This window comes from Dendropsophus ebraccatus, chromosome 9 (assembly GCF_027789765.1).
Source record: "Dendropsophus ebraccatus isolate aDenEbr1 chromosome 9, aDenEbr1.pat, whole genome shotgun sequence".
NCBI classification, from domain to species: domain Eukaryota; kingdom Metazoa; phylum Chordata; class Amphibia; order Anura; family Hylidae; genus Dendropsophus; species Dendropsophus ebraccatus.
In genome coordinates, this window is record NC_091462.1 from 68,761,223 (window position 1) to 68,782,740 (window position 21,518).

Here is a 21,518-nt window from a genome sequence, read left to right on the forward strand (position 1 = left end):
TGGCGTAAAAACAAAACCCTCCCAAATAAAAAAATAAAAAAAAAGTTTGTTTTTTATAAATTTTACCACACAATTTTTTTTCTGGTTTTACGGCAAAGTACAAATAGTGGCGCAAAAAATAAGTGCTCATCTGGTTCTCTAGGTGGAAAAATGCACGCGCTATGGCCTTATATACGCAAGGAGAAAAAAACAAAAGCACAAAAATGAAAACTGTCTGTGTCCCCTAAGGGTTAAATAAGTTCAAGGTAGGCCTGGATGCTTTTCTTGAAAAATATAATTTTACAAGTTATGAGCATTAGATTTCCTGTGATACGCTTATCCAGGTATTATTCTGATTGCCATTGGAGTCGGGAAGGAATTTTCTCCCAGTGATGGGGCAATTGTCATCTGCCTCATAGGGGGTTTTGCCTTCTCCTGGACACAGTATGGTTTCCCTAGGTCGAACCTGATAGACTCTTGTCTTCTTTCAACCTTATTAACTATGTTACATTACTTATGGCTTCTCCTCTTCCTTCTCTATATTACACAGGATATCTTCATATTACACTGCTGCTCATATACAATTATTCAGCATCCAGGAAGAGAACAGCACAGATCTCCCCCCCACACAATGGACTCTTCCAGCTCAGAAACAAAATTGCCAAATAGTGACCAGATTACTGATATAAGGAGGAAACTAAATGAGTGTGAGAAAGGTTTTTCTGGTTATAAATAAAGAGCTTAGATTGATAGAACATAAACTAAATTAATAAGGAACATTTATAAAAATCCATATGAAAACTTAAATTATAACATTTTTAAAGATTTTATTTTATTTTTTTTATAGCTGGAGTCGGTACATTTTTACTGACTCCGACTCCAGACAAAACTAGCTCCGACTCCAACTCCACAGCCCTGGTCACTACAGTGCGCTGATATTCAAAGGTTTCCCTTAATGTCTTTGTGCAGAAGGAGACACTCAGCTGCTCTCAAGGCTTCCCAGACTGAACTTAACTCCCTGAAGTTTTAGAACTGTTGTCCTCCTGCCATTGCCTAGTATTTTTGCAACCCAGCCCCACTGACTTGCATCACTGGTAACAGATACAACTAGGTCCCAGCTCCCCTGGTTTATTCTGACTAGATTCCTTTTTGTCTCACACTAGAGAAGAGAAGATTTTACTTGTGTAGTTTTCATTATCTTCCGGTCTACTGACTGGGGGAATCTGTCCCATACCCTGAGGATGTTGTTCTGCAAGAACTGGGAATGATGTTGACACCATAGAAATGCTGGGATGGTATGTACACCTAAAGGGGACATGGCACTCCAGAAAGTAATTAATTACTGATATCTTCCTGAAGGACATTACCCTCAACCTTAAGGGTATATGCACACTGAGCAATTCGAGGAATTGAAGCAGAAAGTTTTCAGGCAGAATTCAAGCAGAATTTAAGCCCCCATTGACTTCTATAGGATTCCTCTAGCAGAAAGTTCTGCAGTGTGAACAACATAGCAGAAAACCCATTGAACACAATTGGACTTTGCTCTGTACATATTTTACGGGAGTAATTTCAAGCTGAAATTCCTCTACAATTCCTCACCTACTTTCGCGCCTTTCCCTCAGTGTGCACATACCCTAAAGCCTGAATGTTTTCTTCTGACAAAAAAAAGTAAACTGTAGGTCTGAATCCAGAATCATCCCTGGAAATTTCTTTATGCATGAAAGGGCTAAATACCCCATTACACTAAACAATTATCGTCCTTACTTGGCCGATTAACAACCATTCAGGCTGATAGTCTTTTCATGTAATAGGTCAAGTTCAAAGGTCACAATCAGCCGACATCGTGCAACATGTTGAAAGACCACGATATGTGCAGCAACAGTCTGCTGCATGTAGCTCTGCGTAAAAGAAACGGCTTCCCATGCGCCATGCTCTACGGTCGTTCTTACTGACTAAGCTAAGGTGTCAGCAAGAAAACCTGCCTCTAATTTAAAGCCAATGTACCATCATTTATTTATTTATTCATACAAACACTGCCCGGTTGCCATGGTCATTATTATTCTTTTGCAATGCACTGACCCGGCTCTATGCACTGGCTCACCGTCCCCAGTGTAACAATATCCTCTCCCCTATCTGTTGTGGCTCTATTAGAAATAGAATGGAGTTTTTATGCAATATGTGCTGATTACTTTGGTGCGTGAAATTGTGATCCGATTAGTCTGACAGGATGGATCACTAATAAACCCATGCTGGTGATGTATTAGGTTATTTTCATTAAGATACTCAAGTATAGCATCTCTTACAAAACTCTCAAATACTTTATCCACAATAGATGTTAGAATTACAGTCCTATAGTTTACAGGATCACTTTTTGACCCCTTCTTTTAACCCTAGTCTTGTGGAACAATCACTGTCATTATAGAATCTTTAACCCCTTAAGGTTAAATTTAGTTTTTTCCTTCTCGTGTTTAAAAGGCCATAGCACTTGTATTTTACTCACATAAACCCTTACTTTTTGCGACAATAATTGTACTTTGCAATGAAAAACTTAAAGGGGTTGTCCAGCGAAAAAAAAATTCTTTCAAATCAACTGGTGTCAGAAAGTTATATAGATTTGTAGTTTACTTCTATTTAAAAATGTCAAGTCTTCCCATACTTATAAGCTGCTGTATGTCCTGCAGGAAGTGTTGTTTACTTACACTCAGAAGCAGTGCTCTCTGCTGACATCACTGGCCGAGTCAGGAACTGTCCTGAGCAGGAGAGGTTTTCCATGGGGATTTGCTGCTGCTCTAGACAGTTCCTGACTCGGCCAGAGAAGTCAGCAGAGAGCACTGTTTCTGAATGTAAATAAACAACATTTCCTGCAGGACATACAACAGTTTATAAGTATGGGAAGACTGGAGATTTTTATATAGAAGTAAATTGCAAATATATTTAACTTTCTGACACCCGCTGGACAACCCCTTTAATTTTGGCATAAAATATGCTGCCAAACCAGAAAAAATTATATTCACATGTTCACTGGCACGAGTAGGCGAGTAGATGTCTTCTGCGCTCTTGTCGTCTCTGCGTCCGTAGCAGCGGGCCGGGGGGTGGGGGGTTTGGATCAATACCGCAATCCGCACTAGGGCATGTACTATTTTTTTGCGGTGGGGTCGTGAGGATTACTTATGTTTACCTTTGGTAATGGGGACTTGGATAGACACTATCTGTCATGCGCTGGGTGATGAATTCATCCTTTTCATCAGGCACAGGCCTGAAAAAAGGTTGTTGGGAATAAGCACAGTGCCACACACTGATTGAAAGTGCCTTAGTCAATAGATAATAGATAAACAGTGACAGCTACTACACTAAAGCAGCCCTAACTCACTGCAACCTACTCTAAACTGCCTTTTCTATCTCTCTGTCCCTCACTTCTCTATCTAGATGCTTCTCTTTCTCACTTCTGCAAGTGAATGAAGATTCCCTGTTCCCTGCTGCACAATATTATAGATATATATACGAGATAGATAGATAGATAGATAGATAGATGGTAGGGGGAGAGAGAGAGAGAGATAGCAGGCTGCATTGTGGCAAGGAGAGAGTCAGTATTCCACTGGCTGTGGGCTCCAGGGGCAGAACATTTGCCAGGTCCTTGCTCGTCTGTCTTCAGGAGCGCCCCAACTATGTATAGTCCGGGGTCTCCACAGTCCTGCCGCATCGTGCGACCTGCTGTTGGGAGGGCGTATGGGCATTTGGGGTTAATTGCTGCTGTCAGTTGTGACAGCGGCATGCACACAGTAAAATTTAAATTTGGCGCCCTCAGGAGCGGAGGGTGGGCGGTCAGCAGAGTTGACACTAAGGGGCAGGGGGCGCACAGAGAACATGGCCGTCGCTCAGCTAGCCGTCCACTGTGTTCTCTGCGCTATACTTTATGTTAAGCTGCGCTATTAGAAAGTTTAACAAAGTATCAATACCAGAAAATCCTATTACCGAACCGTTTTTATCCCCGGAATACGGGCGTATCTGTGCCCTAACTTTGCACAACCCCTCCGTCCCTCCTCCCCACCCTCCTCATCATTAGGAATGCTCCAGGCAGATTGCCTATTATTCACCACCTGTGTTACCACAGCACATGGGCTGGATCATTAAGACACCTGTGCAATGTTCAAACAGGAGTAAATGTTCCAGTGGCATTCCTAATGATGAGGAGGGTAGGGAGGAGGGACGGAGGGGGTGGTGCAAAGTTAGGGCACAGATACGACCCCATAGGGCATGGGGCTGCAATTTAAAAAAATATAAAATTACTAACCGGTAATTTCTTTTCTTTGAGCCTATGACGGCACCCCTGGAGAGGACTACCTCCTCCCATTGGACAGGAAACAGGACCACTGGACCTTTAAAAGAAGCTCATCGCCCCACACACGCCAGTCTGTCAGCAAGAACCTAGGAGCGAAGGCTTAACAAACACACATGTAGAAAAGACACAGGGCAACAAGTGTAACATGTGCTATGAAACTTAATTCTTAAGTGTTGAATTATAGAAGAAATATCTTCTTTCCTCTATATCTATATATATATATATATATACATATATACATATGATCAATAAACTTAACTATGTTATGTCATTTATGGGTGGGTTTAGGCGGGGTGCCGTCATAGGCTCAAAGAAAAGAAATTACCGGTTAGTAATTTTATATTTTCTCCTCTCGCCCTATGACGGCACCCCTGGAGACTAGACTAGGAATACTCGCCTAGGGGGGGGGGGACCACTGCCTGTAGGACCCTACGACCAAATCTAAGGTCCTCCGAAGGAGAGAGTTGTAACCTGTAGTGTCTAAAAAATGTATGCGGGGAACTCCAGGTAGCTGCTCTACATATGTCCTCTATTGAGACTGCAGCCCTCTCTGCCCACGAGGTAGATACAGATCTAGTAGAGTGTGCGGTTATGGAGTTAGGAAGTTCTCTACCACTGACTCTATAGCATTCCTTAATGGATTGTTTAATCCACCTTGATATTGTCTGTGAGGTGGCAGCCCTGCCCTTATTCTTCCCTTGGAAAGTTATTAAGATGTTGTTATCTATCCTCCAGTCCTTGGTGACCTCGAGATAGTGTATTATAGCTAGTGTATTATAGCTCGTCTAACATCTAAACAATGAAATGATGCTTCTCTGTCATTAGATGGGTTTACGCAAAAAGATGGTAGTATAACCTCTTGGGATCTATGAAAATCTGATACAACTTTAGGAAGGAAGGCCGGATCAGGGGAGAGAGTGATTCTATCGTCTCGGATAATCATGTAAGGCTGAGTAATGGAGAAGGCTCTGATTTCTTCCACCCTTCTAGCAGAAGTAATTGCTAAGAGAAAAGCCACCTTCCAAGAAAGGAACTTGATGTGGATTTCTGATATTGGCTCAAATGGGGTTGATGTTAATCCTGAGAGAACCAGATTTAGATCCCATGGTGGAAGTTTGGTTTTCATGGAAGGGTGAAGTCTCATTGCCGCCTTAATAAAACGCTTGATCCAAGGATGTTCTGCCAGTCTAACTTCATATAGGGCACTGAGGGCAGAGACTTGTACTTTAATAGTGCTGGGTCTAAGATGTTTATTGAGACCTTCTTGGAGAAAGTTCAAAATCAGAGGCATATTGGGTGGTTCTAGGACATTGACAGGGTGACCCACAAAACAGAGAAAGGTTTTCCAAATTCTGAAGTAAATCTCCGAAGTGACCCTCTTTCTGCTGGCAAGCAAAGTCGGTATTACTTCCTCTGAGAGTCCCCGGTCTCTTAATAATTGCCTCTCAAAAGCCATGCTGTCAGATGGAGATTCTTTACTCCTGGATGGTATACTGGGCCCTGGTTCAGGAGATCTATTCGCTCTGGTAGAATCCAGGGATCCGCTAGTGACATTTTGCGTAGCCAGGTGAACCACACCCTCCTGGGCCAAAATGGTGCAATCAGTATAACCTGCGCCCTGTCCTGTCTGATCTTCCTGATGACTCGGGGCAGCAGCCGTATGGGAGGGAAGGCGTACAGAAGGCCTGTTTGCCATGATTGTGCTAGAGCGTCTAGAGCCAACGGCCTGTCCGACTGGCATAGGGAATAGAAGGCTCTGATCTTTCTGTTCTGTCGGGAGGCAAAGAGGTCTATTTGTGGGGGGCCCCATAGCTGGCATATTTGACGGAATACCTCCTGATTTAATTCCCACTCCCCTTGATGAAGTTGGTGTCGGCTTAGGAAGTCTGCTGTGTAATTGTCCACCCCCCTGAGATGCAGGGCTGACAGGGAGAGAAGGTGAAGCTCCGCTAGCTTGAAAATGAAATGAGAAATTCTCATCAGTTCTACTGACCTGGTGCCCCCCTGGTGGTTTAAGTATGCCACTGCCGTGGCATTGTCCGTGAGGATTCTTACATTTCTTCCCTGAATTACAGGAAGGGACTGTGTTAACGCCAGAAATATTGCCCTTAGCTCTCTGATGTTCTGAGAGTCCCGGGAATGCTCTGGGTTCCATGCTCCCTGGAGCACCAGGGAGTCTGAGTGGGCCCCCCATCCGTACGGACTTGCGTCTGTTGTTATCGTTAGGGGGTCTTGAATGTTCCATGGCAGCCCCTTGTTTAAGTTGTCCTTCTTTATCCACCAGGCTAGGGACCTGATAGTCTGTGGAGATAAAACAAATAAATCGTCTAGATTGTCCTTGTGTCTGCTCCAGATCTCTAATATTTGTGATTGTAATGTTCTCGAATGGTATTGACCCCACTGAACTGCAGGTATGCAGGAGGTGAGAAGGCATAGTACAGACATAGCTCCTCTGATCGAAACCTCTGGGTGATCTATAAGCTCTTGGACCTTCTGGATGACTAAAGTTATTTTATTTTCGGGCAAAAAGGATCGTTGGGATACTGAATCTAGGCAGATCCCCAAAAACTTGCAACGTTGACATGGGGTCTTATTAGACTTCTCTTCGTTTATTTCCCAACCAAGCTTGGAGAACACCTCCTCTATTACTACAATATCTGATGTTACAGATGGAATAGAATCACCAACTATCAGAAAGTCATCAAGGTATGGGATTATGATAATGTCCCTTTCTCTGATGTGGGCCATAACTTCCGCCATGACCTTGGTAAAAACCCTAGGGGCCTGTGAGATACCAAAGGGCATGGCCGTATACTGGTAGTTAAGCACCGATCCCGTCACATTCACAGCTACTCTGAGGAATCTCTGGTGATCTGGATGAATGGGTATATGGTAATATGCGTCTCTCAGATCTATTGTAGCCATGAAACAATTATGAGATAAGTTTAGAATGGCAGAAGAAATGGACTCCATTCTAAACTTCTCATAAGAGAGAACCTGATTTAGGGGCTTAAGGTTAATTATGGTTCGAAAGGAACCACTGGGCTTTTTAACCAAAAAAAGGGTAGAATAAAACCCCCTGCCCTTCTGTTCTTCTGGAACAGGGACTAATACTCTTGTCTACCAGTGATCTGACCTCAGATACCATTGCTGCCTGCTTCTCTGGATTAGAGGAAAGGTTAGTAATAATGAAACTTTCTCCTGGGGAGGACAAAAAGGAAATCTTAAGCCCATATTTTATTATGTTGCAAACAAAATTACTGTTCGAAATTTTACACCATTCTGAACAGAAAGAACTTAATCGCCCTCCCACAGGAATATGGCGTCATTGTGACGGTTTCTTAGAAGTGTCACCACCTGAGAACATGAGACCTCTACCTTTTTTAGGGGGTCTCCAATCCTTTCTTCCGACCTGGGCACCTCCTCTACCTCTTCTGCCTCTACCTCTAGAAGGCCTGGATGTCTGAGTAGAGACCAGAGGAAAGCCCTTTTTCTTGTCAGAGGCTTTCTCCAACACCTTCTCTAAAGCCGACCCAAACAGAAGATCCCCCTCACAGGGAACCGCACAGAGCTTGGCTCTGGAAGTTACATCTCCCTTCCAATCTCTAAGCCACAGTGTCCTTCGTGCTGAGTTAGAAAGGGCTGCCGATCTGGCAGATAGCTTCAATGCATCTGCAGACGCCTCCGCCATGAAGGATACGGATCCTTCAATAATTGGAAAACTGGCCAGTAACTGCTCCTTACTAGCCCCAGATATGATCTGCTCCTTTAGCTGTGTTACCCAGATCTCCGTAGCTCTAGCCACTAAGGTTGTTGCGATAAGAGGCTTAAACGTGGCTGTGGTGGCCTCCCAATTCTTTCTTAAATAGACCTCAGCCCTCTTATCCATAGGGTCCTTCATAGATGCAGAGTCCTCAAATGGTAGGGCGTCCTTACGGGTTAACTTTGCTACTGGAGGATCAATCTTAGGTGCTGTCTCCCAAGTTACTGACTCCTCAGTGCTAAAGGGATATTTCCTCTTGTACTGAAAAGAAAAAATTAAATAAATACAAACAGATATCGTCACAAAAAATAACTCTGTGAAGCCTGAAGATTTGTGAACTTACAGCCCGAGGAACAAAGAATTTTCTATCCGGACGGGACCATTCGTTGGAGATCAGAGTCTTTATACTCTGATGAATGGGAAAAACCGGACGTTCTTTAGGAGCTAAGCCTTCAAACATGATGTCTTGAATGGTTCTAGGCTGTGGGTTATCCTCTATGGCCATAGTTTGTCTAACAGCTTTAACAATACTGTCCACCATTTCAATTGGCATGAGCTTCTTAGCCGTCTCCACCACTTGGGTCTCGGTATTAAGAAGCTCTCCGGGCTCCTCCAGACCCGACATCTGTTCATCTCCCTCTACCTCTTCTTCCTCATCCTCCTCCTCATATTGAGAGGGCGGGGCTTCACCACTTGGACCCGGCACCTCAACTGGGGCCTCATCCACAGGAATAATAACCTCAGGTGGGGTCAGAGCGGATGTGGAAGGGAGAGAGGCCTGGGAAAAAATAGAACTCTTCTAAGGATGGATGAGTAAGCCATCTATATAAGAGGCATAAAAAAGTACACCTACCCGAATCTGTCTCTTAATAAGCCCCTTCATGCTTCTCAAAAATGCTGGCCCCTGATCATCCAGGACCCTGTTCATGCATCCGCCACATAATGCCTTAGTATAAGCACTACTTAGCCGTTTCTTACAGATAGGGCACTCTCTAGGTTTAGTTTTAGCTCTCCTAGCTTCCTCCTATTACAAACAAAACAATATCAATCAATACCAACATAAAGTGAAGCACTATATGGGGGGAACCCCTCTTACCCAAACCATACCACAGTAGCCGCAGGTTGAGGGTTCTCAGATGTCTCAGCGCCTTGGGATTCCATAGTAATCGCTAACGATAGCCACCAGGATCCACAGCAGAAATACCGTTTGGGAAAGGTACTCCAGTATACCAGATTCTCTGGAATACACTGAGCACAAGCCCAGCCTCCATTTTATATCTGGCGCCAAAAAAGAAAGCTGGCTGGCCCCGCCCCCCCCAGCCGCGGCGCTGATGCGGCTCACCCTCCCGTGCAAGGGGATTCTCTCCCCCCCCCTAACAGGCCGCAGCCCGGATGCCGCAGTCAAGGCCTACGGGTAATCCCAACTCACAGGGATCCCGGGCTGACGTCATCCGGCCGCGACTCGGACAGCGCGTGACGTCAGCGCGTCCGCGCACACGCCAGCCGGCCACGTGGGCCGATCGGACGCGCGCGGGCCGCGCACACGCCATCCACACTGCCGGAAAAAAGCCGGAGAACACAACCCGGTCCTGGAGGCGCAAGGGGAGCACGGGGATCCTCTTCCGGAGGTGCGGGGGGCTCTAAGGCACAGACTCGGCTGTGGCTCCAGTAGCGGAGTCTTGTACAGCCAGGGATGTCGGCATACAGGTAATCAGCCGGGTGCCCCAGTCTTTCTGAAGAGAGAAGAAAGTCCAACATGCAGGTGGAGAACCCACCTGCCTGTCCTGCTCCCATGGGACAGGAAACAGATACTGGCATGTGTGGGGCGATGAGCTTCTTTTAAAGGTCCAGTGGTCCTGTTTCCTGTCCAATGGGAGGAGGTAGTCCTCTCCAGGGGTGCAGTCATAGGGCGAGAGGAGAAAAAACATTTTTATGACAATAACCGCATCACCTGCCAAACGGACCGCAGGACAGATCTTGGATTAAAAGCAGCTATCTGAAGGTACAAGCGGTTTGGGGGGGTCAGATTGTGGGTACAGAGTCGCTTTGAGTTGGTTCAGGACATAGCAATGTCATATTTGTAGACATAAACTGCTGATGGGCACCCTTACAAGGCTCAGTGGCTTTTGAAATGCAGGTTTTGCTGGATTGGCCCTTTACTCTTAGGGGGAGATTTATCAAACTGGTATAAAGTAGAATTGTCTTAGTTGACCCTAGCAACCAATCAGATTCCACCTTTCATTTCTCAAAGAATCTGTGAGGAATGAATCTGAATCTAAAAGTGGAATGTGATTGGTTGCTGGGGGCAATTAAGACAATTCTAGTTTACACCAGTTTGATAAATCTACCCCAAAGTGTTTACTGTGTGGAATAAAAAACACAATAATTTTATAGCTTGGGATGTTACCGATGCAGTGGTTAAATTGAATAATAAATACTAACTTACAGTGATAAATTTATGTACTGGTATTTTTTCTTGACCTTCAGCAATTGTGTAAAACAGCAAATCTTCCAAACTGGGTAGAAGTCCTTGTTTGTTTTTTCTGCAAAACAAAAATGTGTTTCCAATATATTTTAATCAAGGCAAAAAAGTAATTATATATTTTATAAAGTAGCCCTTAGCTATTCAGTCACTGACACCAAAGAATAAGACAAAAGACAAATGTCTGGGTACAAACACACAAGGTATCCGCAGCGGATTTTTCGCTGGAAATCCGCTGCAGATACTTGCCCATTCACTTCAAAGGGCTGACAGACTCGGAGCGGGTCCCCGCTCATGCTTGCTTCAGGGCCTCCCGGCAGTTAGCCAATCAGTGCCCTGCGGCCGGGCAGCGCACTGATTGGCAGACAGCCGGGAGGCCCTGAAGCAAGCAGGAGAGGGGACCCGGCACAGTATCTTCCTGGGCTGTGGGGGTCAATGTCAGTGGCATAACAATCCTGCTGTGAGTATGTCAGCCCATTGAAGTGAATGGGCACGAATCCGCTGCGGATACATTCTGTGTGAAGCTACCCTTACCTATTATTATGCCAGTACACTTGGAAATAAGTATCAGACCAGAATTCAAGACTTCCAAAGAAATCAGACAAACTAAGGCTGGCTTCACACTGCCTTAAATATTTGACAAAAACCTGCTGTGGCAGGCGACCCACAGGTCGCTACCTCTGGTTTACAGATTTAGTTACATATATACATATAGGGTAGATCCTGCATACTAGACAGGACGCATTTCGGCTCTCTTGCCCTTCTCGACTAGTTGAGAAAGGAAAGAGCCAAAACACGTCCTGCCTGGTATGCAGAACCTATCCTGTATGTGTATATATATATATATATATATATATATATATATATATATATATATAAATCCATGTGCAGAAGATTGGGTGAGTGACGGAAAATAATTGGCACCCCCTTACCCAGAGTGCCGACCAAAATTTCCTTTGTTACCCCTGGTTTGGCTTGCTAGCGTAGGTGGACGAGGTGCAGTTGAAGATATGTAGGCAGAAAGGCAGACAATATCGCAATAATTGGTATCCTCCTCCACTTCAAGATGGGCGCAGGTCCAAGGGGTAATAGTTATATAAAATATCATAAAATGAAAAGAATTATGCCAGCAAAAAAACGCTTTTCGAGACCAGTCTTTATCAAGTGTCTAATACCATAATAATTCAAAGGCCTTCGAATGCCGCACTGCACGGAGCAGGGAAAAGAGAACTGGGTGAAGACTAAGAGGCCCCGAACAATGCATGGCCCTGTGTGAAATTGGTATGGGCCAGAGTACCCATGCCCTAGGATTGCGACACCCCTCCGTCCCTCCTCACCACCCTCCTCCTCATTAGGGATGCCCCTAGAACAATTTTTGCTATTCATCACCTGTGTGAACACTGCACATGAGCTGGATCGTTAAGGCACCTTTGCAGTGTTCAGACAAGTGATGAATAGAAAAACCTACTCAAGGGCATTCATAATGATAAGGAGGGCGGGGAGGAGGGACGGAGGGGTGTCGCCACGCCAATTTGACACAGGGCTGCAAGTTTATAAGTTGCTTTTTGGACAATAACTGCATCACCTGCAAATCTGACCCCAGGACAGATCTTGGATTAAAAGCAGCTGACGGGAAAAGCAGTTTTGGGGGGGAAACATTGTGGGTACAGAGTTGCTTTAAGGCAGGGGTGGGGAACCTCCGGCCCGCGGGCCGCATCCGGCCCCTGAGACCTCCCGATGCGGCCCGCGGCCCGCAGCTCCCCTGTGATGCGCGCCGCTCTGGAGGAGGAAGGAGCCGGCATACACAGCATCCTCCGGTGTCTGTGCCGGCTTCTTCCCCAGCAGAGCGGCGCGTATCTTCAGTCTCCTGCGGGCCGCGCGCGATGACGTCATTTCATCGCGCGCCGCCTGCAGGAGAAAGACCGGCACAGAGGACCTGGGACAGAAGAGGACATGGGCAGCGTGGGAGCGGAGGTAAGGTGAGTGGGATGTTTATTTTTTTATTTGGGGGTTAACTAGGCCACCAGGGACATGCCTGATGGGGGTTAACTAGGCCACCAGGGACATGCCTGATGGGGGTTAACTAGGCCACCAGGGACATGCCTGATGGGGGTTAACTAGGCCACCAGGGACATGCCTGATGGGGGTTAACTAGGCCACCAGGGACATGCCTGATGGGGGTTAACTAGGCCACCAGGGACATACCTGATGGGGGTTAACTAGGCCACCAGGGACATGCCTGATGGGGGTTAACTAGGCCACCAGGGACATGCCTGATGGGGGTTAACTAGGCCACCAGGGACATGCCTAATGGGGGTTAACTAGGCCACCAGGGACATGCCTGATGGGGGTTAACTAGGCCACCAGGGACATGCCTGATGGGGGTTAACTAGGCCACCAGGGACATGCCTGATGGGGGTTAACTAGGCCACCAGGGACATGCCTGATGGGGGTTAAATAGGCCACCAAGGACATGCCTAATGGGGGTTAACTAGGCCACCAGGGACATGCCTGATGGAGGTTAACTAGGCCACCTGGGACATGACTGATGGGGGTTAACTAGGCCACCAGGGACATGCCTGATGGGGGTTAACTAGGCCACCAGGGACATGCCTGATGGGGGTTAACTAGGCCACCAGGGACATGCCTGATGGGGGTTAACTAGGCCACCAGGGACATGCCTGATGGGGGTTAACTAGGCCACCTGGGACATGACTGATGGGGGTTAACTAGGCCACCTGGGACATGACTGATGGGGGTTAACTAGGCCACCTGGGACATGACTGATGGGGGTTAACTAGGCCACCTGGGACATGACTGATGGGGGTTAACTAGGCCACCTGGGACATGACTGATGGGGGTTAACTAGGCCACCTGGGACATGACTGATGGGGGTTAACTAGGCCACCTGGGACATGACTGATGGGGGTTTACTAGACTACAAGGGGCATCACTGGGGGGTTAACTACAATAGCAGGGGAACTAGGGGAACAATACTTTGCCTTGCCCTGGGTGCTGCAAACCCACGCTACTAACTGCCGCACACGGTATGCGGCCCTCGAATGATTTTATTAATGCCCGACCGGCCCTCGACATGGAAAAGGTTCCCTACCCCTGCTTTAAGGCATCAATGACCCTTGGTCATGAATGGGTTACCAAGCAAATTAAAGAAAAGCAGGGTACACCATTTATAACCAGGGAACATTGAAATTAGGAATGATTAATCACCACCTGCTAAATACGAGGGATGGGGAAACCTTCGGCCTGCCAGCTGTTGCACAACTACAATTCCTATCATGTGATTTTTTTCCTGGAATACCTCTTTAAGGAATAGAGAGAACACAATGTTAGAGACAGCAGACAGACTGGTGTTTTGTAGGAGTGCGGGGGTGATATCAAGGGAAATCAGCATAGAGATGGTACTAAAAACCAAACTTGCTGATGATTTGTCCAATGGGTAAAGTGTAAAGTGAGAAAAAGACAGGGCCCAGGAATGATCCCAGAGGAACCCCAACAGTTGTAAAATTGTAAAGTGCTGCTGAATCTGTTGGTGCTATATGAATAAAAATTATTAACAGTAAGAGAGGATGAGATGGAGCAAGCAAATGATACACTAAAGGAGCAGTCACAGATAGGAGGAAAACCAGAAGAGAGTCCTTGAGACATATAGAGCGGAGCATAGTGGGGAGAGATCCAGGAGAATTAGCAGAGTGTTGTTCACCTTTGGATTTGGCAGTAAGGAGATCTTATTAAGGCTGATAAATACACATTTTTGAGCAAGCACAAAAGATGCAGTCTTTGGCCGATCGCTGCCCCTTTTACACAGGCCAATTACTGTCTGCAAAAGCTTTCCTGACCGATTGTTGGCCCATGTAAAAGGGACCGCATTTGAATTGAACAGCAGTTTCACTCATACAAGGGCATTCAGAACTCTGGCTCCTGTAATGAGTAGGGTTACAGAAATCATACCCCACTAATTGTAGAATTTGGATTGTGCCCTGCTGCATCCAGACAGACAAAATATATATGGCATTCCAAATTATCATACAAATTGGATTTAAGTGTCATATAGATGTACATTTTTATTTACAAATTAAACTCATGGACAGTATTGTGCCTCCAGGCATCTATCATTGAAATAAATCCGAAACACTTGTCATAATTATATAATAATGATATATTATAATATATTATAATATATAGTATAATAATACTGCAATGTGACATGTCAATTCTTTGGGCGGATGGCGGAATTTGTCCGACCATAGAATGGAGTCTACGGCATGGGTGGAGATGCACGTGGGCGGGGGCAACCAACGGAATCCGCCCAGATTCCTCAGTGTGAACCTACCCTAAGAGGCAAGGTATGGTGTGGAAAAAGTATAAACTCTATACACATACAGGTAGGGCTGGGCAATCAAATTAATTTGATCAATTCGCCCAGAACTTTAGAAACAATTAGATTTTTTGTGAAAAGCAGAAATTCAATTTTCCCAAAAATTCAAAGTCCCTTTCAGTCACCCACATTGCGGGCCGTGCTGTATGCCAGAGGGTGGTCCAGAGAGGCGTGGGGCTAGCGGAAAAGCGGCGCGGTGAGCGGCAGCGATGGAAGGTAAAATGTGCTGGCAGGCGGTCCAGAGAGCTGCTACTGCTGACCTGCCCCTGACACAAAGTTCCGCTCCCCGGTCTCTGGATGAGACTGCACGATAAGGTAATGACATTGCTGCGGGTGCTGGAGCTGTACAGCGAGATCGGGGGGTGCAGTACAGCTCCTGTAATGGCAGGGATGCGATCACCTTATCCTGCAGTCCCTGCGGCCTCATCCAGAGACCTCCCTGTGTGCTGAAGTGAGAGGAGGATGAGGGGGTATGTGCTCAGCTGCCCCAGGCCCCTTTTGTGACCCCCAGTCTGCTCATTCCCCCCCCCCAGCCCCCACAGTCAGCGCAGCTGCCCCAATCACCCCTCATCTGTACCTGTACTACTACTTCACAGCTCATCTATACCTGTACTACTGCTACTACTACACCCCTCATATCTACCTGTACTACTACACCCCTTACCCTACCTAGATGGACCACATAGAAGATCTCCTATACTATAAGGTAGCACAGAGTGGCACATATTTGGCAAACCTACTTATATGGGGCTTGTCTAATGCATGGGGGCAGAGAGGGGGCTTGTCTTCTACATGGGGGCACAAGGGGAGCATTACAGTTTCCTTCAACGTCATTAAAATAGTATCTGACGCTTCAAGGAGAAAAATTTTTGTTTAGCAAAAAAAAAAAAAAAAATTAGAGATTTTATTTTTTGACCATATCGCCCAGCCCTACATACAGATTTAGATCTTGTTGATTGAATTGGGTCAACTGTTTGAACCAGTTTTTATTGTGAAACTTCAATAAAATAACACATTGCAGTACAAAAAGCTGCCAGTGCACATTGTCCAAACAGCATTATAAAATGCTTTTGTGCTTTTTCAGCCACACAGGGACCTTCCTTCAGTTTCAAAAAGAAATACTCAAGGCCAAAATTTTTGGAAGCCAAGAAGTAGCGGGCCTGAGGAATTCTGGAACTGAAGGACCTCATATTGTACCAGAGTAAGGCAGAATAAGGAGTGGATTGAAAACACAGAAGGCCATGTTCACACAATGTTGAAATTGAGTGGATGGCCATCATTTAATGGCAAATAATTGGCGTTATTTTAAAACATTAGCCGTTGTTATGAAATAACAGCCATTATTCGTCATAAAATGACAGCCATCCACTAAATTTAAACAGTGTGTGAACATAGCCTATGTGTTTTCAATCCACTCCTGGTTTTGGTTCCAATATGAGGACCAAAATACTGAGCAAAAATACTGTGTGTGAACCCAGCCTAAAATAATACTGGTAAAGTCCTCCATACTGGCAAAGGGAGATCCCAGAAAAGGTGTAGAGTGTGCCATTACCCAGTCCCGCATATGGACGTACTGGCAGGTCCAAATCGTTCCAGCAGATGGACGTACTGGCACGTCACAGCGATAACACAGGCACAGGAGCTGCGCCCATGTCATCCGCGAGGGGGCCCGGCTGTCAGTGATAGCCGGGCACCCGCCGCGATCCGGACCGAGCCCGGATCTCGGCAGTTAACCCTATAGGTGCTGTGATCAGTGCAATCGCAGCACCTGTAGTGCTGCATGAAGGGAGAATCCTTTGTAATGACGCTGGCAATAAAATTATTACATGAATAAACCTGTGTGGTGACTGCAGAAAATTAGAAAATGAGAAAAATGCTAATTTTGTAATTTTATTCATGAAAAAGTTGCATTTTTCACTAAAAGATTTTTACATTTCTTCTCAACAAAGAAGTGAAAGATGAGGCACTCGTGTATCCTTGAAAAATCCGTAACTTTATTACACCATTAGTTACAACAGGTGCTCATGGACGCGGTCAGGTGAGTGAACGGGTAATAGAACATATGTGTAAGTTTCATGGCGGTGATACAACACAATTGTGCTTTATGGGGTTGCTACAAGTTAAAAATCCCGTGAGGGGAGGGAATAGACATGATAATTTAATGAAAAGAGAAACGGAGTTAATTTTAAAGATGGATGCCCTAGGACCTCTAGGGTTAAACGATCGCTCTGATGTACATGGCTATAGATAAATAGAAGAGACATAAGATATGTGTGTATATATAGGTGATGTTGCTACAGCAAGGTTAATGAAATGCACTTTGTTCCTTTTTTGTATTGTTTTTAACTTTTTTGTAAATTAGAAGTCTTTTTAATTAGCACGGAGTTAAAAGGGGCAAGGTCACGGAGTGACGTCAGGGCCGAGAGGAAGCGTGAACGTCATCACGCGAAACAGGCTGTCGCCCGTTCACTCACCTGACCGCGTCCATGAGCACCTGTTGTAACTAATGGTGTAATAAAGTTACGGATTTTTCAAGGATACACGAGTGCCTCATCTTTCACTTCTTTGTTGAAGAAAAGTTTCAAGTAAGTCCTTTACCTGTCTTGGATGATTGAGTCCGAGAGTAAACTATTAGCGGTACACGCTACAAGCGTACTGGGACCTGTAGTGCCGAGGTAAAAATCTTTTGTATGAAAAGATTTTTAGATATCGGCCAAAATTTAGCACTAACCTAAAGTACAATATGTCACAAAAAAAAAAAAAAAGTCATAATCAGACAGAAAAGTTATAGCATCACGTAGCTACAACTGCATAAAGTAAGTAAAGTAAGTAAGGTTGGATTTTTAAAAAATGGGCTCTGGTCCTGAAGGCGTTAAAGAGAAATTAGAAAGGACACCATTTACCAGCATAAAAGGACTGCTTTAAAGCGTACCATAACATCTCAATGGAGTACTAATTTTGTCAAAATTTAATCTCATTTTTATTTCACTTTCACTCTTTTGCTCATACATACTCCTCACACATAAGGGTCCATTAACACAGAAAGATTATCTGACAGATTATCTGCCAAAGACTTCAAAGCTATAAACAGATCAGGTCATAAAGGAAAGCCTGAGATTTCTCCTCTTTTCAAATCCATTCCTGGCTTTGGCTTTAAATCTTTGGCAGATAATCTCTGTGTAAATGGACCCTTACACATTCTTCCCACATTAAATGGGTACTATCAGCAGGTTAGAGGAATCTAATGCGCATGGGGCGCCAAGAAGGAAGGTATGTGCCTGATTGGCTGAGCTTGCTGGAAGCCATGTGATGCGCTCCAGCCAATGAAAAGGCTGCCGGTGCGCAAGCGCACTGGCAGCCTTTTCCATCCCCTGGACCCGGAAGTTGGAGACATCGCTGGATGGCGGAAGGCGGCGACGGAGAGGCGGACGGCGGGCGAATCGAGTGGCGATCGTCACCGGAGAGATGGTGAGTATGGTGTCTGTGTTTTGTTTTTTTTTGGGGTCCCGCGGGAGTTGTCCTTTAATCACGGGCGTTGTAGCAAATCAGTAACAACAGCTGTGACAAGTACTAAACTTACAATGTGTGAACATGGCCTAAGGCTGCATTCACATGTTCCGTGTTCTCTTCGTGAAACATGGTCGACATGGACGGTGAATGCCTGTCCTGGACTGTTTCCCTGCACGGCATGATGTATTAATATCATGCCGGAGCGGGGACACAGTTTTAATCTCTGTGGCTCCGTCATTATAGTACCGCAGAAATTCAATCTGTTTCCCAGCTCCCAGCATGATATTGATACATCACGCAGTCTAGGGAAACAGTCCAGAGCAGTCATTCACCGTCCATGTTTCGCGGAGAGAACACAAAACGTGTGAATGCAGTCTTACTGATGCAGACAAATTGCACAGGCTCCAATGGGGTCTGTCTGGTTTCCCTCTGGTGTCCGTTTATGCTGCAGGGTTTGAACGGACAAAATAAGATTTGCTCAGAAAGATTTGCAGTTTGCATTTTTACCCACTCCTGTACCAAAATACTGTGAACGCAGCCTGAAAGTGTGAAAACTAGCCTTACAACATACAAAGAACTGTAATGGCAAATGACCACTCCAAGTCACTTTTTATCTTTTCTTTTACATTGCAAAACCAGTAGATTTTGAAAGTAACAGATAATGATTTAGTTCATTTCCTTTTCTGGAATAACAAAACTAAATTGTGATTCTGTAGCCATTTGCTATTAGTTCTCGATGCTTTATCTAAATGGACTACTTTTTCATTCTTGGATGTCTCCCAAGTCAAGTCTCAAAAAAACTTATTTTATTCGATTTTCAGACAGGGGCCCCTAAATATCAGCGGTAACCAGCATGCCCCCAGTGTAGGACTATCTGGAGCTCCTGCCAAACCTCTATGTAGACAAAGCACGGTTCCTGGCGCACACACCGTTCCACAAGGGATGTGAGGGCGGCGCTTCTGGAGATTACTCACAATCCTCTTGCGACAACCCTGACAAGCATCGCCCACACGTTCGCTTATTTTCAGGATGGACTGTGAAAGCAGCGCCCGGGACCGCTTATTCAGGGGTCGGGCGGATAGAGAGCTGCTAGAGAGTCCTCTCATCATGTAAAGTTTCAGCTGGACACGTTGGCACTACCCTATAACAACCAACCTAACAGGCAGTACTCCTGATGGGCTACAACAACCATGGAACATAGGCGAGGAAGCCAGTCGCACCCCCTGCTTTGTAGGGCATCATGCATCATGCATCATGAAAGACCCATGTAACCTTACATCCAAACTACATAGCAAAGGCCTTTGGTACCAGCTATCGGTTTCTGTGTAACTTACTTGTCATCCTTGGAAGAACTAACCGCAGCGTCTGTACTAGTCACACCCGATGTGACCTTCTGTAGACTTTCGCTGTCCGCGGGTTCCTCAGTTTTAAAGCAAAAGCTCCTGAACTGGGGTAATCGAGAGCACCATGATCCTCCGGCGTTAGTGCCGCCTCTCCCGTCACCGGTATTCCCTTTGCTGCTAAAGCTCCCGCTCAACGCAGCGGTTTTACAGTAACGTCTTCTGTTTAGAATGATAACGTGTTTAAGAAAATACGATCCTCCACACCGAAACATGTTGTATCTAAACAATCCTCCCCTGAAATAAACGTACAGGAAGCCGCCCTGTGCAATCCGCTTTCTGTCAGGGCAGTGGGGAGCGGGCGTCTCGTCCTCATTGGTTCAATGTGGTAGCTGTCAATATAGGCTCTTCCCATTGGTGGATAGAGCGGGTTGTAATCCTAGCCATGAAGAGGGAGTGCGAGCATGACGTCCTGGTGCCTTTCCGTTTAGAAATAGGAGGGACCGGAGCGTTCTGTCCAGATCTTCTCTTCATGTTGTGATGATGTGAATGAAATGTGGATCAGAAAGGATTTGGAAATCAGTTTTAAGCCTATGTTTTGCACCCCTCCCCCTAGAGAAAGACAATACAGCAACATTTCAGATGCCCCTGGGAGCCTGACACATGGATCGATTGATTTATTGATTGATGATTAAGGGGCCATTCACACAGGTTTTATGTTGCAAATGTTATAGTCTGTTCTATTATTTAGTTGTATACTGTATGCAGCATCAAATCTTCAGCAGGTTAGAAGAAGGACTTTTTCTGGATTTTCCATTATTAGAGCAGTGCTGCTTTGCTTGGACTTATATGAAACACCATAGGGGGAGATTTATTAAACTGCTATAAAGTAGAACTGGCTCAATTGCCCCTAGCAACCAATCAGATTCCAACTTTCTTTTTCCAAAGAATCTGAGGAAAGAAAAGTGGAATCTGATTGGTTGCTAGGGGCAACTGAGCCAGTTCTACTTTACACCAGTTTGATAAATCTCCCCCATATAGCTATGAAACATTTATAGTGTGTGTGTGGGGGGGGGTCTATAAATATATATTTTTATGGACAATTCCATCCAGCACCCTGAACAGATACTTCTCAAATGAAGGACAAAATGACTCATTGTTAGGTTTATGGGGTTCTATAAATCTATTTAATACAGGCGCCAGAAGAAAAAAAAAACTCTGCTTCCAATATGAAAAACAAATCCCTGCTTACTTTAATTTTCATTAAAAGAAAATCGTGTACATTGATATCCAAACTCCAACATGTTTCGGAGCAAAGCTTCTTAGTCATGGCATAGTTTGTAGTCCATCAATACAGATATATATTTATATATATATATATATATCTCATGATTATTAGGCAAACAGAACAGAAACACCTCCTCATACAACGTTGAAAGGTGGAGCACAAATTACTCTATGAATGAATCTACTCTATGAATGAATCTATGTACATACACATAACGACATATAATACAAGGTCCCTTAACATATTCCCATCTAATGCATGTATGCAAGGTAATTTTTAAGATTTAAACCCAATGGAACGCAAGAATCCAATTGCAGAATCCAATATGCCTCCCTTAATCGCATTTGATACATCCAGTCGCCACCTCTTTTAGGTCTACGTACTCTCTCTATGTCGCATATTGGTAAAGAGGTTACGTCCC

At 45.1% G+C, this 21,518-nt stretch overlaps 1 protein-coding gene across 2 annotated transcripts in view; it reads right to left on the reverse strand.

Moving 5' to 3' along the window:
- The window catches only part of GLS (glutaminase), a 356,615-nt gene extending 336,415 nt beyond the window's left edge, over nucleotides 1-20,200 (reverse strand). The window contains exons 1-2 of one of the 2 annotated variants that reach the window (XM_069983572.1): nucleotides 19,804-20,200; nucleotides 10,528-10,624 (exon numbers count right to left, since the gene is read on the reverse strand). In XM_069983572.1, the coding sequence (XP_069839673.1) occupies nucleotides 10,528-10,624; nucleotides 19,804-20,084 (378 nt within the window). In that variant the 5' untranslated portion in view covers nucleotides 20,085-20,200. The remainder of the gene's footprint in view (nucleotides 1-10,527; nucleotides 10,625-19,803) is intronic. The other variant, XM_069983573.1, reaches the window with a different exon arrangement.
- Nucleotides 20,201-21,518: the final 1,318 nt, after the last annotated feature.